Source organism: Aythya fuligula, chromosome 5 (assembly GCF_009819795.1).
Source record: "Aythya fuligula isolate bAytFul2 chromosome 5, bAytFul2.pri, whole genome shotgun sequence".
NCBI classification, from domain to species: Eukaryota; Metazoa; Chordata; class Aves; order Anseriformes; family Anatidae; genus Aythya; species Aythya fuligula.
The window spans coordinates 57,459,978-57,486,897 of NC_045563.1; the positions used below are offsets into that span (position 1 = coordinate 57,459,978).

General features: G+C 40.1%; 1 protein-coding gene across 5 annotated transcripts in view; it reads right to left on the minus strand.

The window, feature by feature from the left end:
• MPPED2 (metallophosphoesterase domain containing 2) overlaps positions 1–26,920 on the minus strand; it is a 106,839-nt gene that overhangs the window by 47,566 nt on the left and 32,353 nt on the right. For all 5 annotated transcript variants that reach the window (XM_032188856.1, XM_032188854.1, XM_032188858.1 and 2 more), the window contains one exon: positions 16,104–16,285. In XM_032188856.1, coding sequence (XP_032044747.1) covers positions 16,104–16,285 — 182 coding nt within the window. The remainder of the gene's footprint in view (positions 1–16,103; positions 16,286–26,920) is intronic.

Genomic DNA, 26,920 nt, shown 5'->3' on the forward strand with positions numbered 1-26,920 from the left:
CACTTCCATCAAGCGTTAAGTGCTTTCATGCCCATGTCACATAGACCCTTTGGCCATATCCTAAAAACTGTGCTGAGAAACCTTGAAGTAAAAAGCTTTGTCCTTTCAAAAAGAAGGAAAATTTCTACAAGTCAGATGCCTGTGCAAGTCAATCACCTCCAATTTACAGTGTATCATATATGCTTCAAAGAGCATAACTAGCTCTGAAACATTCACTTACAAGCAACCCTATGCATGTCCAAAGATAAACACCGAAGGAGCAGACTTTGTGTGGTCCTATGGCCTTCCAGTCCCTGCAGCATCTCAGGTTGCCATCAGCTGTCTGACCACAGCTGCATAAGTGCCCTGACAGCAGCCAGCAAACACCATCACTGCTGTTCAGTAGCACTGGAATTCCTCAAGAGGTTTCCCATGGAAAGTCCATTGGATCTCAAGGCCATGGTTATTACTCTTCTTCCCAGCATTTATAGAATAATCACAACACTCACAAGCCCCTTTCACAATTTTAAAAGGAACAGTATCAGAAAGGATCTGATTTCTCCATCAGCAGCAACAAATGAGTTAGACTGTACAAGTACAGTTACATAGACCTAAACTGTCACATGATATGCTGGACTTCTCTCACCATAAAGGAAAACCATCCACTCACTGTAGGTGTGGAGATTCAAAACTGGGTATGGAAAAAAACATACTTTCTAGGATGAGAACGATTGGCTTTAAAAATATTCTGGCTGTTTTAATCAAACAGCCCGCATAAAAAGTCTTCAACGAAACAGCTATGCTGATGCCAACTGATACACTGACTGAAAACCCATATATTTCTATTCATCTTCCCTTTGTATCTGGAGAAACCTAAAGAATGAAATAAATAACAAAAAGCAGGCAAATAATAGAGAAAACATGCACAAAAACAGAACAAGTTTCTAAAGAAGCAGAAAGAGCTGAAGCACAAGATCTCAAAATCTTTTTGATGAAAAGTATTCCACCAGCTTTTTAAACTCTCATCAGTTCAAATGCCTCTTCATTTTTTTCCTCCAAAAGAAAATCTGGAGAAGGAAAAATAAAGGCAAAACACACATGGGAAATGCAGCAAGGCGAGTAGATGAATGAAAGTTTAACTGTTTTGCCTTTATGCAAGGAAAACATCAGACCACAGCGCAGGGAGAAGCAAAGGCTGAGACCCTTGAGTTCCTGTGATAAATCTAAAGCTCGCACATTAAAGCTCCCCTTTGTTGAAAACGCTGTTAGACACAACAAAACAGAAATGTTACGTAAGTGCAAGCTCTGCCTCTGACCTTTCACTCTGTAACCGTCAGGCTTCATTAATTTTCACAAGGCCTGACAGCTCTAGCGTTAATACTCACACTTGCTGATCGAGCCACACAGCAGGTTCAGACTGCTACCTTCTCCTCTGAAACTCATGCATTAGGATTTCTTCCATGCTGGCAATGGAAAACCAAGTCTAAGAAACATTAAACACAAAAAACTACGTTACAATAATGCCAAGGTTGAGTCATAAACCCATGAAAGCAAGGAAGTATCAAGTGAGTCTTGCCTCAGCACCTGTAACTCGGCTACCCAGTGCCAGGATGCTGCAGCCTATATGGTCCACTTTGAGTGACCACAGATGCAGGCTCTGCTGTACCTATGTGGTCACGTATGAGCCCTCTGAGGCTGCAGAATTGGTGGTGCCTAATACCAAGTACTTCTGCTTTCTCCCATCTAGGTAAATGAATTGAATTTGGTGTAACACTGGGCCACAACATCACCAAACACAGCATGAACCCTGGAACAGGGCCATATATACTGCCGAACCTAGTTAGCTACGGGTCTGATTTAACGAAGCTCTGACATCGTAAAGATTCCTTGCTTTTATGTATTTATGTCTCAACCATAACATTATTCTAATGTAACTGTTTGTGATTAATATCCTTCTCCTCTAATAGAAGGAAAGTAGCATAACATGAAGGACAACCTTTTGTTTCACTTCAGCATTGCACAGCTTCTGTAGCATTCCGACATTACACACGTTGGGTTTTGATCTCAAAGTCATTTTTGATTTCATCTGACTTCTGTTATTGATTTTTTTTTTCTTGAAACAGAAGGTTTCTCTAAGGTTTTATCAATTAATACATGACATTTATTTGCTTTGAAAAAGAATCTGAAGGTTTTGTTTAGTCTAAGCTCAAAAAAAAATATCCTCAGGATTTTGCAGCTCACAGCACTGCCAACTGTAGGTGTAAGAAGTCCCCAAAATTGGCTTTAAAATTATCATAATTGGAACTTAAACAGCACAGATTTCCCTGTTTATGAGTCCACAGAAAGGGTTTCTTTTCAGGCTTGTATTTATGTAACCAAAAAGATGGAGCTTTCAAAAAAAAAAAAAAAAAAATTGCGTAACTTAAAATCAAAAAAGCTGACAGCTATGAAGTTTCCCTTTAAATTTAGCGAATTCTCAACACAACACCCTCACTGCAAATCACAATAGCCTTATTTTTCCCTTTCATTTCTAAAAAGGATTCTTGCAGAAATGGTAGTTCCTCCTCCACTTCTGCTTCCTATAAACAAAGCAATACATAAAGGCCTAGCACGACCACTTTGGTGCTGCATGCATGCTTTTAGAGAGATGTTTTAAGTGAAATAGAGTTCACTTGGGACATTACGTAAGGTTTTCAGCCAAGAACTACTTTTTGTCTGGTAGAGTGGAAGGGTATTCCTTTAAACAGGATTACCCCATATTTACACTTAACATGAAATTTGCGTCTTATCTCCTATAGTTTTTGGTCTATCCATCCTGTAGGCAGATATACAGAAGTGTTATATTTTGTCCAACAGTTTTACATTTTCTCCTGTGACCATGAACATGAAACATCAATGCATTAAGATGTAATGCACCAGAGCCAATGAGTTTTAGACTGATTTCAGCTCAGTGCTGAAAATGGAAACAAAGCATGCCTTCACAGGGCCAGCAGGGCTACACAGAAATGTTCTTCTTCAACTTGATTAAGACAAAATTGAAAAGGAATGGGTTTGGTTACTATTGTATTAGGCTAAAATAAGAAATGAACCCTAGCACTACCTAAATCTAATATGAAAAAGCCATCTTTGTTTCAAAATTTTCAAAGCATTCTCTATAAACGCATCACAGATCAATTTACATGGTACTTTTGCCAATAAGCAAAACGAAATCACAAGTTCCAATTGGCTTAACTCATATTGGAAAGTGTGAAAGCAAATGCTAGTAAATGCAATTACTGCAAACAAACTCCATTTTCTTCACTCAGGAGGGAATTTCAGCGAATATTTTATTGCCCTCAAATAATATTTCTAAAGGCATCAATACACAATTCTATTTTCTTTTTGGAGTCCCCCCCACACACACCATATAACCTAATCCTCTATAAGGAAACTCACCAGTTTTTGAAATAATATATTGGTAGTTGATATTACCTTGTGCACACACATACTGTATCAATTTAAATGATTATTCTCAGAGAATCTTAAGAACGTCAAAACCAGCAGTCACTGTCTGACACAAACAGCTCTGGACCTATTTTCATAACATGCCCTTTGTCTCTGTAATTTACAATTTCAATTAAGTCTTTTATATATTTATAAAAAATAAATGAATAAAAGCCATCCAAAAGGAGGTCATCTTGAGAACAATTATACAGAAAGTAATTAAGTTAATCATAATCATCACAGACGATAGCTTGGTACATGTACGTGTATTTTCACACTACAAAAACCTGGCAAGCGCTAAGGGCACGTTTTACCAGACAAAATAATATCTTTTAAAAAGGAATGAGTCTGGTTGGCAATTTTTCACTCCTAACTGAAAGAAACTTGCTGCAAATCCATTAGAATTATGAATACAGGCCCCAGATCTGGAGTGCCTCAGATTGTTCTTCTGCCTCACCAACAGGCAGCTTCATGGGAGCAGCAAGGCTGAGAAACGGACCTGGACCAAGATATTTCCAATATTTACCTACAGATCTTAAAATAAATACATAAACAAACTAATCAGGATTTGCAATTAATTGCCAGAAACATTCTCTTCTTTCCTCTCTGACCACCTTCCCATTAACTGTTTCCTCATTTTTAAAGGAAAGACGCAGAGTCTCTGTGGCTTACAATTGCCAAAGCACAGGCAGACACCTCCCTCTGCCTCGCAGCCTGGGAAGCCAAGTCAGTATTTCTGAACAACCCCTTCAAATGCCTCCTTTTTTCTCCATCCCAGAAAGGTGATCAGAACATTCCTTACGAGAAGAAAAATCTCCACTACGTAACAGGGAAACTTCTGATACCAAGTTTAATTTTCTTCTGATATCGCAGTGTCTTTAACGTACCTTTTCCATTTCTGTACATGGAACTGAATATCCTCCTTTGATTTTTGAGCACGCTACTGATAAACACTAAAACATACCGGTGCCCAGACTCACCTGACTACCAAACACTAACATAACGTGAATAGAGTCCAATAACGGCAAGGAAGAATTAATAAGCAGGAACAGCAAGGATAATCACGAGTAAAATAAACCAAAAGGAAGAAGAAAAATAAGGTAACGTGTTTTTAAAATATCATAAAGGTTTTAAAAGCATAGAATGCTGTCTAAAAGCAGGAGATCAGCTTTTTAGTAACTCTAAGAATGTAACATCTTCCAATGTGCTAAAGCAATCAGCTGCTTTTGAAACATGATGCTGTGTGCATTTGTTGTGGTTTTACTTGTAAGCATTTAGTGTAGGAAGCAGATCGGATATTCAGAATGGATTTTTAAACATGTTTTCAGATGGCCATGCCGATGTTGGTTGGGAATTGTTTCTTCCTCTTGTAAGTCGCAAGAGAGGAAATCTAAAACCCGAACTAAACTCTCTGTCTAGAAGCAGACCAGTACGCTTCTGACAGCACCGTGCACTGCGTTTCACAATTACCTTCACAGTCCGCCCCCGAATTTTTTAGAGGATAAAAAAAGACGAAGTACTGAGAGAACGCAACCAGAAATTACAGTCAACTAAAAATATTCAGGCAGATCTCTGTGATCCTCCAGTACTATCTTCTGAATCCCACATTCAAATTTGTTCTTCTCCATAAACCTAAACATTCCACTGCAGTCTTTCAAGATGATCTTGGATATCAGGGATCTCCTGAGCCCTGTAAGGAAATTCCTTTTAATAATCCAGCCCACAGAGAGATTTCTTAGCTACTAAAGGAGACAACCAGATCACTCCAGCTGTATCATCTTATTACAATGAACTGAATTTCTCATATTCCATTTTTTGTTTTGTTTTGTTTTCCCTTAGCCATCCACAGTTGCCTGAAGAGAATGCCACATAGCCTCAGACATTTTCCGTGTAGGTTTAAGCACATATACTAAGCCCAAACATTAAAAAATAAGGAAGGAAACAAAGCCTGAAAGCAGCTCTAATGTGAAACTGGGATTCCAATGGAAATCGGAGCCAGCAAGTTCTGAGTTCTCAATCGCACCTCTGGTACTACTTTTTCCACCTCCTCTCTTCTTCAGCTTCGCAGAATTTCAATTCCCAAGTTACTGATGTCACGGCACCCCACAGCCCCATGACAGAAAGTTCAGACTGAAGACTTTTAAAAATCCAAGGCGTCACTCTTCAACTTGTAATGGGCAAACCTATGTGCCCAAACACCTCCTAATCATCCTTCCAAAGAAGGGTAACAAAAGAAATGAATGGAAATAGCGTACAGAAAATAAACTTCATTCTGCAATATCAGAGTTCAGGTGCTTTCTATGTGCCTGATCTCACTCAGGTAAGCCTTCTCCTTCTGTCCCTGCTACTACACATACTTGGGCCCTCTGCCCAACCATCTCTGCTCCTTATTAAAATAAGGATAATAGTAAGTGCCTAACATATTAAGGTAATTAAATATTTTTAAAGCAAGCTAACGGAGTATGTGTGATTCATGGTACTTATATCTGTGCACTTGAATTTACAGTAACATTTTCGTGAAGTGTTGTAAAAGCTCTATGATGCAGCATCTGTAGTTTCCCTTTGTGTACAGAAAATACACCAAGGACCGTGGTAGATGAGTAAGTATTTCTCTATCATTAAATGGTATCATTAACTGCTGGGGTATGCAGCATTTGCAATTTTTCATCGACTGTGCTTTCTTCAGAGCAGGGTGTTTCTCGGCTTACCCATTTTAGTCACCGTTTCTAGACTAAAAAAAGAAAAAAATGCCATAAAAAGGCAAGATATGCAGATCTTAACTTTTGCTGAATAACACAGCATAGTTCATCACAGCTGGTCATTAAGACAAAGCACTACCAGAACAGCTATTTCAGTCACTTACACAAAGGTAACAATTTATGTCTTATTTATACTCCTTTCTGCTAAGGTTTTGCCCTTTCACCTCAAAGGCAAGCATCATTGTTTTTACAGCTGGCTTCACGGAAGCATTTGTTTATGAATGGCTATATTGCTTCCACTATAACTGTACGCGCCATCCTCTCTAGGAACTCAGTCAAATGTCAGCCCTCATTTTAGCACATCTACCCAGAGCTGTCCGTCAGCAAAGCAGCAGCTCTGCCTCCCCTCTGCCCCCAGCGCTGCCCCATGGGGACTGCCCAGGTGTCCCTGAGCCACTCTTGCTCAATCCTGCCCCGCTTTCCAAGTCTAGCAAATGCCACAGGGCTGTTATTTGCAGCCAGGTGACTCTTCCAGGGGAATGGCTTCCCCTACAGCAGACCCTACAGACACCGGGGCTGTTCCAGGAATTCCTTCAGCAGGGGTTACGAAGGGATGTTAGTCGGGGACCTTGGCTCTCAGGAGCATCAGCACAGCCAGCGCTGTTACTTAATTCCCAGTGACCTCCAAAGCTTCCAAAGCACAGGAGAGCAGAAGGGATGAACTCCTTCCTCACAACGCTCAGGAGAAATCCCTTGCAGAAAAAGGCAGAAAACTTCATGGTTGCCTTGCAGCTTTTCTGCTTGTCTCTCAGCAGGGAATGCAAATAGCAAATGCCTCTCACGGAGTGGGGGGATTCAAGGGTAGCACACATGGGAGGGCAGCTCAGATGACAGTAAGGAAGCACAGGAACTTTTTAGCATGTGCAGCTCTGTTTTAATCTAAAACTCTTTAACTTTCTCTTGGTAGTTACGCACAAAAAAAAAAAAAAAAAAAAAAAAAAAAAGGCAACATTGAGGAGAAAAGGAGCTATTGTACCCTGGTGCCTGGCTTGTAATATTAAAGATTGTGGTTCATTAGGAGAGATGTGTGTAACCCTGGGGCCTGCAAGTTTCACTCATCATAAGTCACAGGAAATTCAGAAGTACAGAGTGTTCCCGAGCTCTCATTTGTTAATTTCATTATCTTGGGGAGAAATGAAGCTCTGGAAAACGCAGGTGAATCTCTGCTACTTTACGTCCCCATGTTCTCATTTGTCTTTCTTTCCTCTGGAGCTGCCGTCCCTCCCCCAGTTTGAAGTCATTTGGTTCTCTCCTGTGTTGGCTTCGCATCTCCTTGCCCCTCTCCTTGCAGTGCTATCCCCTGTTGTGCTGCTTTGTTCCTCTTCTACTACAGGCCCGGCAATGGGAAGAGAGGCTTTAGGAGCCGTCACCTGGCAGCTGGCAGGCAGCACAGAGACACGGGGCAGCTCCGGGAAGCAAGGCACCGCCGCCAGCCCTGGGACACAGCAGCACAGCTTTTCACCCTGCCAGGCTCAGGGTGACAAACAGGACACAGAAAACACAAATTCCTCCTCCAACACAAGCTGAGCTCTGCCAGGAGTTCTCCTCCCCTTTTTCTCCCCACCGGTAGAGTACCACATTGCCCACGAACACAACAGCTGTCCCCTGAAATCAAACCATCCCCTCAATGTCACCAACGCAGGCTCCAAGCACTTCTAACAGGCACGCTGGGAGGTGGGGAGCAGGGGGGAGAAGAGACGGTGCTGCCCAGGTTTTTGTTTTTCACGGTCCTTTTGTGCCAGGACTTCATCGCTCCCGGTATGTAAAATCCCTGCAGAATTTGTCAGAGCTCAAAGCCTTGGCTTCACCCACTGGAACAAGAGGGTTAATTAACAGGCTACACAGGCTGTTTATAGCCAGTAAGAAGCAACCATCTATTTTTCTTTAATAAAAAAAAGTCAGTAATTCTTGGAACATTTATTAACCCCCTAGTATTGGCAATTACTGTAAGATAAAGGTCTGCCAGTCTTGCATTAACATAAATTGCTGCATGTTGCTTTTCTACTGCATAGTAATGTCCACAGTACTGTGAATAAATGCTAACATTTGGGTTTTAAGCTTGATTCAACCCCTCAATCTAACGTGTTTAGCAGATCTTCACTCTCACAGACTGCCCACAAAAAAATATCATTTCCTACGAAGCAAAAAAAAAAAAAAAAATGCAATAAGGCATGTCACTGAGGTACCATTTTTGTAGCTCAGTTTAAGGTAATCTCACACACTGAAAACTGAAACTGCAAAGAGGAAGGGGGGCACGAAGCACAAAACCCAGAAACCATTCCTGCTGTCTGTTAGCTTCTGTAGTCACATACGACATTAAAAAAAGAGTGGTGATTAAAAAAAAAAAAGTCTCTGTAATAGACAGGACACTGCCAACCAGCTTTAAATTGAATTACACAGCCTGCTAATCTTTATGATGAAATAAAATTTCTTTGAACACTACACATTATACTAAAATCTGCAGCGCTTTCTCCCCCTAGCCCCAACCTCTCTCTGCTCGAACCAACTCCTCCACCCCCTGAGACCATTGTTCTCTCCGAGCAGGAATGTGCTGCTCTGCTAACCGAAAGACTCCTTATTTTAATTAGGTATTGTTAATACGACATGCGTGATGTGAAAATGTAAGTGACAGGAGTTTTTGCACTTTGCATATTTTGATGCAACAATTAATTTCGGTGACAATAAACTGCTGGTGACTGCTTGCCACTGGAATCACTCCCACAGCTGCTGTGTGTCTGCTGCAGCAAGGCTCCGGGAACGAGCTGGTGACAACGCCCACAAAACTTTCTGTTTGGATAGCGTTACTTGCTTGATAACTGGTCACTGCAACAGCCACAGATACGGGGAAAAGAAGGAAGTGAAAGAAAGAATTATTTTGATTCCTTTAAAATTTTGTTTTCATTACGGCCCTGCTATTTGAAACCTGATCATCCCCTGCCCTTTTAAGACAACAGCAGACCAGGGAAACAGATCCAAGAAGCGACTGAGCAATTATTGTGACTGAAAGTCCTGTTCAAGACTTGTGCAATACTTTCCAATGCTCTCTTGCTCCTCTCCTTCATTGAAAATTACCAACCAAATATACTAGATTTGAACACATGAAGAACTACTTCATCTAGAACATTATTCGCTTTGAAAGCATATTTAACCTGAGCCATTTCCTAATGGCTGTCAAGTAACACTTCAGGATTTGGCATGGCTGATTGCGTTTAGCAATACACAACTTGTGCAGAGCATTTTACGCTGTATCTCCAGTAAGTAGGTGACTACAATGTAAGAAAAAAAAAAGCTCAAAGTTTCTTTGTGTGCCATTAACAGACAGCAGAAGTAGCTTCTTGTGAAATTTCTTCACAAAAAGTTGCCAGGAGTAACAAGAGCAAAACGAGAAACAAGTGATGAGATATGAATAAATTCACGTGCAACTTCTGCATAAGCACCGGTGTTATTGAGTGGAAATAGTAGTAGTTTGTGTGGAAATAATAGCACTTTATTTGATCTTTTAAGTTATACTTTAAGGTATCTGTTGCCCACAAAGCACATAATAAATATCTGACTCAGAGCAGAGGATAAATATAAAGAAGGAACCAAAAGAAACACAGAACAAATGTAGGAAAAAAAAACTAGGGTTCTTGCATTTCTCTCCTTTTCACTGTAGGCTGCTACATCAGGAAAACATTATTCAGCCTATTACAAAAAAATGCACCTGGCTGTATTTTCCTGTTATTTTATAAATACAATAAAATGCAACATGGAAATTACTTCTGTGTTCCGCTGAGAAGAAAAAAAACGAAGATCAGTACTACTCTGCAAACAAAAGCTGAGAACTGATGACTAACCTTGTTCAAGCCACATGGGAATTTAGAACTAAGTACAAATAAGAATTTAACAGTGACATTAAACAGTTCAAGTTAAAGCAAAAGCAAAGCTAATAGTCTTACGAATTCATATGGCAATAAAACCTAAACGAACTTGGAAGAATCCTTATAAAACTTTAGCGTAAAGATGGAATGAGATACATATTCCAGAAAACTAAGTAAGGAAAACCAAAACTTGCCTAAGACTCTACATTCCATCATATAAATGCTTTTTTGTTGCTGGTGTTTTAAAAGAAATTGCATCAACATATTCCCTGCTCATAAAACTCTACATGCATCGCCTATTAGAATTACTAAGCAGCTTGACGTGGTACAACTGTCTGTGCAGGCTTGCTGGTACACCACAAAGTCTGTTAGTCTCCAGTTCGGAGCATCCCCGAAGCTGGCAGCCGACCTGGTCTGGCCCTACAAATCACACAGAGCCCCTAAAGGAGCTTTCTTTTCTAGATGTAAAGAGGAACGCAGGTACCAACCTCTTGCTAAAATACACGCAGCCCATTCCGCTGTCTGAAGCCTGAAGTAGCTCCTCGCTGAAACCCCTGCCAGAAGACATCGCTGTTTTCAAAATCAGACTAATAGACATTTCAGGAAGTTGCTTCCCTCTCTCCCAGAACAGCTGTGCTAAACTCATACTTACAGGATTAAAGCTACCTCAGCATTTTCTTTCACTTGCAATGAATGCAATTTTTTTTCCAACTGTTAAAAGAGTTTTGTTCATCAAAACGGTATTTTATGTTTAGTCACTTAATTATTCATTCTGGCTAAAACAAGTAGAGCAATGTAGAGTTCAAAATATGTTCCAGATGGTAAAAACACAAATCAGAAATAAATCATTTTATAAAAATAGGAAAAAAAAATGTTTTTATTGCCATAATTTTCCTTTAAAATATGCATAAGCTTCCTTTTGGATCTAAATTAGATTGGAATACTTTGAGCTAATATCCCTCTGAGTTTTGAAAAATTTAAGAGCTGATTTGTTGTTTTTTTTTAAAAAAAAAAAGTCTCATGTCAGATGCTCAGATAATTTTCACATCTGAAATACACTTGTAAGGAGCAGAAGTTCTGAATGACAAACAGTTGGTCACGGTGAAATTGTTTTCAGTGCACAGACTCTGAAGGAACACAGTCACACAAAGCCCCGCGTGGAATTTCCCTGCATAGGAGATCAAGCCTTGGTAAAATGAGGGAACAACTGAGCCTGACAGAGTGAGAAAGAATATATGAAGACTGTGACCCTGAATTTTAAAATGGTGATAAGAAAAGCGCTTGAATTTATCATACTATTTTGTTACAGCTCTTCCCCCCTCGCCCCCATTAAGTATATTATCTTAAAGATCAAAGACTGTTTTGGCAGGTCCTAGCGGACAATTTTGGATATAATTTCAAGTTCTTACAGGAGCTAAATGAAGAAATGTAAGCGTAGACAAAACCTGCCTGTCCATGCCTCCACACCACATTTCAGAGCTTCTTGTCTTGCCATTTTTTCCATGTTACAGCCAACACTTCCAACCTGAAGCAGCTGTTTTCAGAACTAAACCTTCATCCATGAGTAGAAACATGGACTGTAACATCAGTCCTACTAACACAAAAATAAACTTTAAAAGAACCGACAGTACATTTCTGAGGACCATGTCCACACAAGCAGCAAGAAAAACCCCACATTAAAATAGTAAAGCCACTCTTTTCTCCTCACTTTAAATAACATGATAGAGGAGCTACACCACAGGAAAAAAAAGTTGAATTTTTATTTTAGTTGTATCAACACTAAACACAAAGATATGCTACAGGTAAATAAGAACTTGTTACAGTCCAAACCATAGGTAATTGGTCACAAAAGCATTCACAGAATTCCTCAACTCCTAGGATAACAGGGCGATAATAAGATAAAATCCTAAACATGCATTCAAAACAAAAACAAAACGTGAAAAAAAATATCATTAGGCTGCCAAATCCCCAAACAACTGAGAAAAAAATCTAGTCAAATTTTACTCTCATTGCCACAAGTTGTTAACTGGCAGTAATTTCACCTCCTGGATTTATCCACTGACCTTGCAGAGTTTTTGCCTGGTTTGTCCTGTAATATGCCTTATATTAGAAATGTTGCGTTGAAAACAACAACAACACAACACAGTAAGAGAGAGCTACAAGGAAAAGATAATCTGAAGAAAAAAAAATGTCATTCTGAGAAAAATGATGAGAATGGATGCAAATTATTCACCCAAGTAAGGGCCTGCACAATCAAGCTAATTGAGCCCAATAAGCATCCTATCACTCATTAAAGATACATCTACCCGAGTTTAGCTTGGCTTTCTTTTCATTTCACTTCATCTGAGCTATTCAATCCCTTCCCATCACACAGGAAAGGAAGTATTATATTAAGACAGAGCTATAATTAGACATTCCTGTATTTCATTCCCATATGTGACTGAATGAGAATGGCTGAGGGAAATATGAACAATGAGAATAATGCTATGTTGAATACGTTCGGCAAGAAATATACGGTGGTATAATAATGTCATAGTTCTTCCTCAGCACAAACTGTTGTGTTTACTGCAAGGTCAGTTAAGTTACTATCAGAGATTTTTAATGAAAACAATTATAAATTTAAAATAACTGTGTTTAAAGCATTTAACAGTCACTGAGGTCAAGTGATTACAGCAGTTACAAGACCCGAGGGACGTGTTCACACCAAAACAAAGTGAATAAATTACCTCAGCCAGTGTATGCAATCACTAAGTGACCACAGAGGTTACTCAGTGTATGAGCCTAGATGACTTTCATGCAAAACCAATAATGAAAATTTATCAGGCAAAGGGAAAAAATAAAAAAAAACAAAACATAAGAATTGGTAAAAAGTTGCACGATGGGCTGAAAGCTAGGAAAAACAGGAGGGAGGACATGAAAGCACGTTCTGTGATTCAGCTGCAAAGAGGAGGAAGAAGAATGGATGTTAACAAAGTGGATGGACAAGATGCTGTACATTTTGCCCAGGTGAAATACGCAGACTTGCAAAGGTATGCAAGACCCACAGTTGTAAAGTCACAGGGCTGATGGAATTGCTCTCAATCCTATGCAACGCTGACATATGTAACAGCCAGTGAAATAAAATCGAGACAGGAGTTAAGAATCATCACCCTTTAAATTTTCCCTTGGCTTTCTCCTGTTAAGAAAATAAGGGAACTGTCATCGTGGTTTTGTTATCCCATTATATAATCCTAGTGGAGAGTTGAGCCCCTGTTGTTCCACCACCAATAGGTAAACTAAGCTGTAAAATGAAGTCTAGCTTTAATTTTGCTTCATTCCCTAAAGGTAAAAGTGATAGAAATGCCTTGTCTTTATTACTGCTTTACAATAGGCTTGCCAGGGAAGAAAACCAAGCATGCAAAAGATATGAAACCCTTTTCTGTAAGGACAACCTTGTGTTTGATGGGAGTTCTCAGTGCATTGTTTTGGAATAAGGTTCCTACCAAATACGATGATGCTTTCCCCTGTATGGCAGCAAAAAAAGGAATCCTCCTCGTCCCTGCCTGCCACTGGTAAGTACTTTTTATACTATTACATGTCACTTCACAACCTTGAAGGTATTAATTTTCACAATATGCACAGCAAATAGTAATATGTGATTACTCCCAGCTTACAGACAGGAGCCTGAAGTAAAGTGGCAAGAGGATGTGCATGAATTCATAGTGTTTTGATTCCAGATGAGGAGAGGGCAGCACCGGAGCAAATATTCACCATTATGACATGACTCCACAGGGGAATCAATTTGCAGCCTCACTTCATACTAGAAACCTAATAACCACTATTGTTTTATATATGAAGATGCAAGAGTAGACTGTGCATGTAAAAAAAAAATAAATAAAATTTAAAAAAAAAACAGACACACACCACAATGAAATACCAGAAGAGATTTTCTCTGTACCTGAAATACCAAAGCCTGAGGCCGAAGCCAGCAGGCTCTCTCACAGCTTCCAGCCAGTTTCAGTGACACAGACTGCCAAGGAATGCAAAACCTGCTTTCTCAGATAAATACCACACTGACTTCTGCAAGAACCATATATTTGTTAAGAAAGCCCCATGATAAATTATTGAGGCTGGAACAAAACCTATTTAAAGGGTTATAATCCTTCTGTTGCAACTGTTAAACCAAGAATGTATGATAAAACAGCGTCATCATGAAATACCTGTAAAACACAAGGGGAATGCCAAGTGGCTACTGATACTCTAAGAGTCCCGGTGAAAGACTAAGAACATAAGAGCAGCTTACTTGCTCTGGCTTTCAGCAGTAAGTATCGAGTTAACATTTTCCAACAGAAAGCAAGGGACACGGGCTCTGGCTGTACCAAAATACTTGTGTAATGACCTGAAGTCCAAAGACAAACTTTGGTAGGGGCAGACTTCATAAGTCTACACTCTCCAGAAAGCAATTCCTTTCCTGGAGCTGACTGATACAAAACCCATCTGTGGCAACTGAACCTCACTGCAGAGCAGTGCTGCCCACCTTCTCTACCAGGGCTGCAACTCAGTGGAGACCACACTGCCCGACCCCAGGGAAGCTGTGCAGCCTCCCACAGTCCTTACGTTGCTTGCTCCTTCTCTTCCTCTTTCACAGTGCTTGAACATTTCCAGGTCACCACGAAGAATGCATAAAAAGGAAAATGATTCCTGTTGTGTCTTCCCTCAACCTACGCACATACCCACCTATTTCCCATACCACTTCTTTTTTCCTAGCCTTGTGATTACATTCGAGAGAAAGGAGAGTTTTGAGGCCATAAAATCTGGTACTGCTTTCTAGAAATAAGATCAGTAAAACGGAATTACGGTAATACAGCAGTACCTGAGAGCCCCAGTCCTGCATGCACAGCCATAAAAAGATGGAAAAGCATTCTTTAAAATTAGGCTAGAGAAATCAGAGGAGGTCATAAGAAAGACAGAAAGAACGGTGTGGAGAAAATGCAAAGGTAGGTGAAAAAGACAGACTACGAAAGCTCTTTTATTTAAAAATTGCTTTTGTAAATCTTTAATATTCTTTACTTAGCTCTTGAAGGGTCAGCCAACGAACTCCAATGGAATAAAATTAGGCTATTAAAGACATGTAGAGATGCAGCCATCATACAGCATGCAAAAAAGACTGCAGTGACTGAGGTAAAGCATGATGACAAAGCCATGCTTTCAGGGGTTTTTATGTAATGCTCTAAATTCACTTTACCATTCTGAGAAGATCAGCTGCTTGAGTCACTTTCATCTCTGAGTATTTCTAGCACAAATGGTGACATGGCAGTACCCAGCCAGCCTACCAGCAGCATTCGTAATAGGAGCATCATGCACAGTGTGTGAGTTCCCTTCCCTCATTTCGGTCTTCTGCTGTTGCAATCTAACTGCCTTCATCTGCAGCAGCACACCAGCAAGACACTGCTGTCAAGCACAGCAGAATACAAAATGCATTCAGCCTAAGAGTTGTTGAGTATCTGCGTTCAAAATTAGAACCAGAACTCTAACTCAAAGGGCTAATCATGTTGCCACCGCAGTAAAATTCTCCTCTTTCAAATAGGATTTTTGATTTTGCCACCCTATCCTGTGGGGAAAAGGACTTTCACCATTTCTGTATACGTTGTAGCTTTCAGCTGTGCTTTAAAGTACGATAAACCTGACATGCAGCAGGCAATAGCTCTGGATGTGCACATTAAAGCCCATGGCATCAACTAATGGGACACGGAATGCATTCACATTAGGTGTCACCAGGCCCTTAGTGCACACAGAATGTTACACAGTTGTTGCTCGGGAATGACAGAATCTTTTCCCCCAAGACAATGCACAAATACAGTGAAGTCTCTAAAATTGTCTTAATTAACAAAATCATGCTGAAAGTAGAAAGAGCACATCACACGAAGACAAGTGAAGCAAAGGTAGGGGGGATTTTCAAGTGCTCTAATTCAATTAGGAAGCAGTGACTGACACTTGGACAGGAGAGGTTAATTGGGGTCACCAAAACGCAGTAATTCCTTACCTAACCAGTCATTAAACTTCTTAACCTCTGAGGGCAGTCCCAGTTCGGTGAAATCGCCCGTGTGGAGAAGGATGTCCCCATAAGGCATCTGGATGCCATCTGTTCTGGAGTGTGTGTCTGAGACGCAGACAAATCGCGTGTGGCCCGCTGGTTTTGGAGTGTCATATGGGATAGGGTCGACCCTAAAGCAGACACAAAGATCTCGTAACAGTTACAAGATTAAAACCCTCACATCTCTTATTTCAAGTATCAACGCAAATCAATCTCTACATCAGTGTGCACGCACACACACACACACACCTCTACACACAGCGTGCTGAAAGAATGACATTGGTAACAAGGCCAAAAATCCAGACAGGATCACAATGCTTCTCAAATACTTACCTGGTTAAAGACAGGAGATTAAAAACTACACAGATACAACTACTTTTCTGATGTTAAAATAAAGCACTGGGAAAAATATGGGGGAGGGGGGGAATACTTTGAATTCACGTAGATTTTTCCCCAACTTCTGCCTTGCAAGTGAGCAGGTGCATGGACCATTAAATAACAAATCCTGCAGGTGGGCCAGCAACAGGCTCTCACCTGATCTGAGCTTAGCATAAAATTTTGTTCAAGGATATGGGCACTCCTACTGATTCCAGCAGGAGTATTTGTTTACACTCACCGAGGTACGGTGCTTTGATGAAGCCTGTCAATTACAGCACTGAGCCTAGTGACAACTTCTTGCTCTCGCAGAAAATCCTGAGCTCATCTTTCAGAAATCTATAAAGCCACAAGCTTGATGTGGTAGAGCACTAAGCAAACATTTTTTTTTTCCTACAGTCAATGATGTTAAAAATTTAGTTCAAGTGGCTATTTGCAAGTTACACAGTTGTTAATGTGATCTCATAAACTACCTATGATTCAGCATAGCAGTTTGGCTTTGAGAGTTTCTTTGTTTATTTTAATTGAAGCAGAACAGAGAAAAAAATATTATTTTTAAGAGAAAAGTGCTTTATGTATATTTAGTTGTTAGAAGTTCTAATTTGTATCATAATAACTTAAAATGTAAAAGGCAACCCATTGCTTACTTTGGAACAACAGCTGTCTGCTAACATCTCCAATCATTGCAGCAGCACAAACAAACCAAGTATTTTCAAGCACCCGAAATAATGGTATTCCAGGATTTACTGGGACAAACTGACACAACAGTAACCATTCAAGAATTGGTGCCTGAAAGTAAAAAGAAAATCAAACAGACTTTGTTTTGCTCTCCACAGTGGCTGGGAAGAAAAACAAGAAAATTCAGACTTCAGATGTGTTCCTTTATTTGATGAACATTATTTACTAGATTTAGTAAGTTAGTACTTACTATCTGCCAAGTTGTGTGATAACTTCCACTGATGTCTTTAACTTCAGCTCCATGCATTAGTAAGACTGCATTTTTCTGGGTACCATAACAGTTCAAATTAAAGTGTATTTCCCACAGATGTACCACAATTGGTTGCCATGGACCGCTGAGCTCATTTGTAAAATCCATGCTCTACAAAATTATGTTTATTTTAATACAGTCTTTATATTAAAAATGAAATGTCACTGTAGGCTGGGCAGGGTGGAAAGGTTCAGTTTGGTAAGTAGCTTTTCTTTTTCGGTTCTGCACCTCCTTTTCTCCCCAAAGCACCACATATGATTACTTGAGCCACACAACCGGTTACCACTACAGAGACCCAGTGTAAAATCTGAACTCCAGACATCAATGAAATCTTCTTTTCTATAATGGTTAGATATTAATAAGGTTACCATCCAGAGGAAAGCTCACTTATCCATTGCGATTATGCTAGCAAGATGGGCAGAAATTTAATAGTCGGCCATAGCATTCTTGTATTTGGTGTCTTCCTCCCAGTTACCAAAGGTAACTCGAAGCATTTTAGAAACGCGTCACACAGTAAGCATGGGTTCTATAAATCGATATTTCTACACTGCCAAGCATGTTTTCTCCCGACAATACAAAATATGAACACCAGCTGTCATTACCACCATATACCTTACTCAGATTGTCTCTGCATGAGCTATGATCAGTGCTGCCTGCCTCTGGGGAGTGCAGCTTGCTCGTACACAGCAGCTCTGCTTTTGCTATTCTCTGCAGTTTATTCCAAAATGAACCCTCTTTTGCTTTAGACAATCTGTACTGGAGTATAACACCAACATTTGGTTTAGGATTTTTCCAATCCTGCAACAACTTACTTACAGGAGATACTATAATCAAAATTCGCTAAGTTCCTGACCCCTCTCTTTCTCTTCTTTACATACTCTATGATGTTGCCAAGTAACCTTTTTTGTACATCTTAGCTTAATTTCTTCTCTTATTCAGTAGTGCTTGCCCACCATGTATTTGAGAGTGAGATACTGACTGTTATTGTGCTCAGCCCATCAATTTATCTTACGCGAAACAGTCTTTCAATAGAAACTTAATAAAAGTGGTGTTATTACCAGTCCTAAAAGCCCAAGTTTCCTTTTCATCCACAGCTACAGTATGAGAAACACTAATGCAGGATTTGCCTTTATCACTGCATCATGAGAGGACTGGCCTCTGAATTTAAGAGATCGCCTACGACGGTAGGCAAAGCATTGTGCTTTCACAGTTTTTGGCAGCACGCAGCTCACTAGCAGGCCCCTGCCTGGGCTGTGAGCATCATCTATTCCTGTGGTGGTCTGCTCACCTCACGACCCAGCGACTGGAAATTACAGGTTGGCATTTCTAAAAGCTCTGTAACAGTCACGCACCTGACCCTGAGAGCAACCCAACAGGAAATAATTAGTTCAGCCCTGCCCAACACCAGTCTCTACTGAATCTATCAGTGTCTACTTGGGTAGCACAGCCCTAAGGAGTCCAGCAGATTTGCCCCCATTGCTCCTAACACCATACAGCCAACTCCTTCACTACCAACACCTTTTTTGTTTTAATGGCAGACTGAAACACTTTACAGGTTATTCTATCATTGCATTTGGAAAAGCATGACTATAGAAAGATGTAATGAAAGTTACTTGAGTGTAATTGAAAACATTAATACAACAACCGGGAAATGGAAAATAAATGAACAAAATAGAAGTACCAATACAAATGAGGAGGTTTTGTCTTAAAGTTAGTCAACAAATTTGGGCACCCAACATCCTTTATAGGTAGTTGATAATAACTACTTATCTACCCTAAGGCACGTTGCACCTTAGAAAATAACGTTTTTAGGTGTTTTTTTTACAAAAGTTTACATACGACCCAAAATGAAGCCCCTACAGCATCTGCGTGATGACTGCTTTTTAAGATCATGACAGTCACTGAAGATGTCACATTTAATGCATTTATAAGGACTTAGGAATCAGAAGGGACAATGGGATCTTCATATACTTCTATAAGGACTTTGCTTATCAGATAATTACTTGGCTTTACCAAACTGCGTTTGCAATCAGTTGTTCTAATGTAGGATGAGAGTCCCTCAGACAAAACCCTCAGCTTTCCAGTTCCTCACACACCTCTGCAATCGAACCAAGGGATGGTATGAACCCAACTTCGATTTGGCTTACTTATCAGCTGTCACTAAACAGTACCTTCCTCCCAAACCACGGTTATCACGGCACTTCCAAGGCCTTGAAAGCCAGAGAGCTCGGTGCTGCCCCGCGGCCTAGCAGCTTGGCACCAGCAGCCCACCTGTGGCACTGCTCCTCACCACCACGAACACTTGGGGTTTTAGGCAGTGCTCCTCCACCACACAGCTCATTTTGTCACGCCTTTATGTTTTAAGAGCGGGTACTGATAGGAAATGCAATAATTAAACACCAACCGTTAACACTGAAGTTATCAAGGAGATTTTGGCAGCGAGGTAGGAGGGCTGAATTCAAAACCACACACAGGAGGAAAACACTGGGCCTTTCACATGCGTGAAGGCAAAGGTCATGATTTAGGATGTCAAGCTATGGAACAAATACATCAGCTGTGCATTTCAGCTCAACCATTCGCTAGTTACCCATAATGATGTCTTATAAATCAGCAGAATTAGCGAGTACATCAGAGACAGCCAAGGCAGTACGGCCCTCCAGGAGACATAGCTGCAGGGAGAATTACACTGCCATTCTGTTTTCAAAGAAAACTTCGGGAAGACACTAGCACCATTTTTCTCAGAGAAATGAAAGTTTTGATTCCAAGGCATAATTCTGCATGGGTGACTACGAAAGCTGAGAATACCGGGCTCTGCCTCGGTGAGCCAGCCCTTGCAAGGCCTGTGCTCGGAGCGCACAGCACACAGCACAGCCTGTTCGCCTTCCTGCTCTCTTGGTGTTTGAGATATGCAGGCCCCAAATCCCCTCCCATAGAACAATTCCCGAGAAACCAATCCATCCATGAAAGCGAAATAAAAATCTTAAGCATTAAGCCAGGAAGAATTTCTTGTTCCTAAAGTGGAATAAATCATTCAGATGAATGCAGCACCTATGTCGGATAAAAACATTCACAGATGCACAAAAATCCTCCTCCGCAGAACCGTCCAGCCTCAAAGCAGCAGGATTACTGCTTACAGCCCACTCCTTTTAACCTGCCACTACTGGCTTTGCCACAGGTGAACAAGCCAGAGGTCACTGCGAAGGACCACATCATTTGACTCTTTCCCAGGCTCAGCAAATAGAAAAATAGTCCTATGACAGCAGTGCCTATGTCCTTCCCAGATTTTGTCACACTTGTGCTGGTTTTTCAGCTGTTAATGATTTCTCCATGTGTTGTACCTGCGACTGAATTTATGGGTTCGGTTTTTGTAAATTAGCATTCATTATAGATCAACTTAAGCACAAACTTCCTGTTTGTAGACCATATAAAATCTGTATGTGTTACTGCACTTACTCTAATGGGTTTACGGTCATTTGGAGACACACCATCTAGCAACTGTTCTACATCTGTATTATCAGTTTTTAAAAAAAAATCACCTACTCATCCTTGCTATGCATAGTCATGGTTTGCTCTATTTACAGTATAGATTCCTCTTGCAAAATCTTCATACCCTCCCCGCTACTCCTATTTTCAAAATTTGTAAACCAATTACTTTTTCAAAGAGCCAGTTAGCTCAGTATATTTACTTTTGGATTTTAATCCAAATATTTCCTGCAAAAACGCTTACAAAAAACTTGGTTCTAAGTGCTGTTAGATCCCCCTCCTCAGCTGCTGTAACAAAAGAGTTTTGTTGAAATTGGAAAGCAAAAGAAACAGACCCTCTCCATCTACAGTGTTTTCTTTCTTTGAATTCAGTCCTCTGTCTCAGTGCATACTAACTCTGGTATGTGAATTTTGGAGGAATAAAAAGGGAATTTCTGTGAAAAACCCTTGCTACTCTACTTACAGCACTGTCACTGTAGCCAAGTCCCATCTTCATTACATTGCAATATTTGTTATTTCTCTTGGAGTGCATCCCAAGTCCTGGAATTGAGTGATCATGTGAGACCTGTGGCTTAATTATTTTTGTCAAAATACATCAATCAGTCTCCTCATTGGAGAAAAATGCATGAAATCAATCTGTATGCCTCGCAGAGGTTCAAGAAATGTACTGAAAATAAAAGATGTGCAATTGTTCTTCTTTAAAAATCAAAATCTTGGGGCTATTAGGCCAACTTCATAATTTCTGATGTTACAGACCATCAGAACTATATCAAGATCAAACAGGGTATCTGTATTTTGAAACAAAAACTCAATATACGAATCTAGAATCTCCGGCCCAAAACTTTAACATGAACCTTAAAACGTAGCGTCATCCCATTTAGTTGACCAGGCTGATAGGAATAGGGATGTGTTACTGAAGACTTGATAACCCTGTTTGATTAAAAACAGAAACCACAGCATTAAGTGCAGAATGAATACAATGCCTTTATTCCTCATTAAAACTTAACTCAAAATCTTTAAGCTGCTTCATTCAGTGGGTCAGGCTTTCTGTGCCTGTACTCTCCCCCACAGCCTGTCCACTGCCACCCTTTTGGCCCTGCCTTGCCCCCTTCTCCTTTCAGCACTCAAACCATGCACTGGGCGTGATTCCCCGATTTTATTTTGTAAGGCAGCTTGGAAGACTGAGGCATTTCCTTATCGCTTCCACTTAGCACCCTGACGGTGCCCAGCATTACCACTCCCCTACACACACACTGAAGATGCAGGATGCCAGCAGCCACGCCATACCCATGTCCCAGGGGTTTTGTCCTGCTGGCCCTCTCCTGGCCCAGTTGGGCTCTGGTTCGTCAGTCCTACAGACCTCTCCTGTGGTAGTGTGGAAACCACAATTTCCAGCCCTCAATCCAAGTCTAGGAACGTGTAAAGAAGCTGCAGTCCTGAAAATTTCCTCTAGAAAGTGAAGAATTATGTCATTTTTAACTTAAACTTCAAAATTCCAAACAGAACAGGCCTCAAACAAATATTTTAAGTTATAGTGACTATTTAATAATGCTTTGGCAAATGGATAAACTTCTCAGTATTTATAACTCATCTTCTGACTTTGAGAGGTGAACGACAAAAACTGTGATGAAGGGAAAAGCAGTTTATCTGGGGCCTATCTAGCTGTATCCTCCACTGAAAGGAAAGGTGGATAGTCTGCAGCTTCTTGCAGTATAAATTCAGTGCATCATACGCATATCCTGACATCTCCAGCCTGAGAACTATATATACATAAGCAGAGCTGATTTTGTGATACAACACATGCAGAATGACACAAAGCTAAATACTCGTTTCCTCTCGGTAAACACAAGGAATGCCAAAATACAACATTACGCTAGCTGACCGCTGTCAGATGTTAATTAAATTATATATTATATTCGTGCTTTTCTTGACTTGACTCTATCTTCTAGTACAGTAAAACACCAAGAAAACATCTGCTTTCTCCTCTGACTAAAAAGAAAGGGATGCAAATACCTTTCAATGTTCTCATTGCCAGGTCTAATTTGTACAGGCACACATATCTTAAGAGCAGAATACCTCAAATGAGTTAAAAAAAAAAAAAAAAAAAAACTTTTCTGGAAACCTCCATGTACATATGTCACCCATCAAAACCTTAGAGAGGTTCTGCAAACTGTAAAACAGAGGGCTGATATTTCTTTCAGAGATGCCATTAATTGTGTCTCGGTGCGATGTGGAAAAAAAAAAATTACACTTCCAAACCCACACGAGGATTCAATGCACCACTCAGCAGCTTACTGCTAATGTTTCCAACAATTATAGCTGCAGGGAAATGATGGATCTTTTTATTACAGGTTTTGGAGCTGTTTTCCTTCCAGTGAGATTTATGAGATTAAACAGAGAAGACCTGTATTACCCACTGCCATAATTTGGGCAAACTTAAGAAAACCCTCTGCAGAAGGAAGTTACAGCCTGATACAATAACCCATAACTAATTAAGAGTCTAAAATCAGTTAATCCCAGGTTCTGGTCAGTAATAAAACCAGGAGGTAAAATCCAGATTTTCAGGTGCAAATAGTCACCTAGCCTTTTTTCTGAAGTACCTACGGTATAAAATGGGAATTCAGAAACTGAATTACTTAAGCGGTTTTGAAAGTCCTGTTCATCATGGCTTTGCAAACAAAATTTCTTCAGTCAATGAAATACTTTTAAAAATCTGAACATAAGTGGCTTTTGAAAGGTTACAAAAGCAAAACAGAGCTCCAAATGATATCAAAACCAGTATCAGCATCACTTTAAGGCCCAGGCAGAAATTTCTACTTTAAATAAAACAGTAAAATGCTATTTTTACCCAAGTATGGTTTCAGGTCATTAAGAAGCACTTTTCTCACATTCCTTTCATGTTGGGGGACTGCTATAAATTATACCTTCCCTTCACCTTGAAAGAACTCAATTGATGATAAAACTCCACCTGCTAGGAAGACATACCATGAAGCTTTGAACACTGAAGCCTTTTTTTTTTCTTCCCTACTATAAGCTCTACAAACACTGACTCATTACACACTCAAAGCATAATCTGGAATCCCAAACCCCCAAAAGATGCGAATTTAGATCCCATTTTGAAGGACAATGAGATCTGAAAGATTCACATTTTTATATCTCAGCAAGAGTGATGCTAAATTAACGTGTGGTGCCCCACCAATTCTTTCAGCTGCATGAGTCATAAAACAAGGTGGACTTACCTCTAGGGTAGAAACCACAGAGACAGCTTCAGCCCTTGATACAACCATAAGTCAGTTTTCCACATTGAAATGCAAAAAAATAAAATTAAAAAAAAAAAATCTCCAGGATAGAGTAAATTTAACTGGTTTTGCTCTAACACGACACATTGCAAATGCCATATTTTTTTTTTCAAAATCACAATGATTTTCATCAGAGGGACAGATGTAGAGAACTACCAAGATCATTTACTTTTACAAGGTTCTGTCAAAAAAGCCTGGTGTAAGAAGAATTACTGCAGAAGAAATACTGAAGCATATACTGAGGTTTTGATGACCATTCACATTAAGAGTGAAATCCAGAATGTCCCAAAACGCAGAGAACTCACCAGCACAACTCAGTACTTTTTCTTGGAGATGATAAATTCAGCGATAGAGAATAACTCCTATGTAATAAGGCAATTGGACTTGAAGGCACACAAATCTTCAAGGAGAACTGATCACCTTGTAGAATTAGCCACCTAACCCGAAGCCTATCTTCGTGTTCCAGAAATGGAACTCCGTGGTTAGACAGCATAGAGCCTAGAGTGTTTGCAAAAAAAACACTTCAGGCTGGTTTTGATTTATGTATGCATTTTCCAATATGTATTTGGTCTGAAATATAGCAGCTACCAGAAATCTCGCCGACGTTTAGGAAATAAAAGATCCTCCTTTAATCCACACATTAAGCATACTACGCAAGGAAGAAACTCCAAGCCTTCTCAATCATTTTGCTTTCTGACCTGAAGGCAGCACCCTCTCCAGGGATGCAATTCAACCTCCATGCAAGCAAAGCGCTAGCCTCTCCTAAATGAAGTGCTGATCACGAGTCTTTCTGCTACTCTGCCTTACACATTTATATAACGCCCACTGGGGCAACGGAGCCCAGTCCAAAGAACCTGTTCAAAGGAAAGCCAATTCACGCTGGGCAAACACCACCAGTTCCTATTTTTAAATTACTAAAGGTATATGGTGCCATCAACGTGCCTATGAAATTGTCACTGACGTTAGTACATCTGTGAACTAACAGAGCAGCATGAACAGCTCAATTAAGCGCTTTCTTAGTCTTCCTGCAGCATGAGATAGTATATTAAGGAGCTAAACTGGCAAACTCTATTACCCACAAAATCCATTTGTGGATCTGAACCAACACAAAAATCCCATCTCCACCAGGATGTATATTCTCCCTCCTGTACCTAGGCTTGAGAAAAAAAAAAAAAAAAAAAACTTTTTAAAGATTTTAGTAATGAAATGCTTCCATTTAAATCTGGGCATCTAACACCATATTCCTATTAAGTAAACCCTTCAGAATGCTGTCCTGAAAGGCTTTTTTCCACTCATATTCATGAGCTACTTCAGCCCTTGTCAGAGATTTCAGCCTTTAGCTCCCTCTTAAGTTTTAAGGATTCTTCTGCAGGGAAGATGATACACTATGGACAGCAATTCAGCTCTCCTTCTAAAGTCATTCTCTTCTTAATAGGAATAGAGAGAGGAGATTATTAACTAACTTCTACCAACATCTACAGAACCTTAAAACACAAGTTCCCGTTCAGCATCCTGGTTGCCAAAAAACTCCGCACAATAAAACGGTTGACTGAAATTACATAAGCTTGCATGGTATATAGTCGCACAGCTGACCTAATATTATTCCTATGCTGCTACCAATTCCATTGCCATAAATTCTGACACCGGTCATCTCAGTCTCAACTGGAATTCCAGATTTAGACTCCATCAGTCCCAGGGTATATAGAAAAACTCATATTTACTTCCTTTACGTTTTTTTGTTTGTTTGTTTGTTTTTCAGTTCTGGCCCTAAGCACACTCTCAAAACTTTGTCTGAGACACAGAAACATGCAAGGAGACTTTGGGCACCAAATCCTACTGGATACATTTTTGCACTTTTATCTATCTTTAACTTTCTAGGGCAATTGTCTAATTGTCTTCATTACAGCTAACATCATCTCCCTAAAATACATGTCTAGCTTGAAACCTAGTCGCAGGCAGAATTGGATTCAGTCAAGAAAAGCCTGCAATTCCTGGGTGACTGCGATGGAGAGGGCTGTAGCCCGCCGTGCTGCAGATACTGAAAGCAAGTTCTTTTCTTTGTAAAAAGATTGTGCCAAATACATTCCCAGCTCAAAAAGATTGTACCAGATAAGTTCCTCTCTCTCTCCGCAGGATTAAACAACTTATGACAAGGAAACCGCAGGTCAAATAGTGTACGTTCCACAATATCTCGAGATACAAACATGAGTCTGAGGGAGAAAAGGCTAGGTAGATAAAAGTTATAGCAGAGGGAGAGAGAAATAAAACCTCACGTCTGCACTACCAGAACACTGAATGAATGCAGCTTCAGCTGAAGATATTCCTTAGAACTGCGCAATTCATTCTGACGCTTTTGCTTTTCTTTTTCAACCCTTGCTCATTATTCGGTGTGCTCACACACTTTCCCAAGCAATGAGAACCTCTGTGCTAGATGCTACTGAACTCAGCAGCAATGTCTTCTTACACAAAATGAAAAATTCTTCAGGATAAAACCCAGCAATGAGCATTGTTTCACCACCACTGTAACTTGGTTATGGCATTTATTTGACATGTATAACACTTAAACAAGGAGTATTATGAGAAGTACTGCCATATGTATCATCAGGAGCCTTTATCAATAA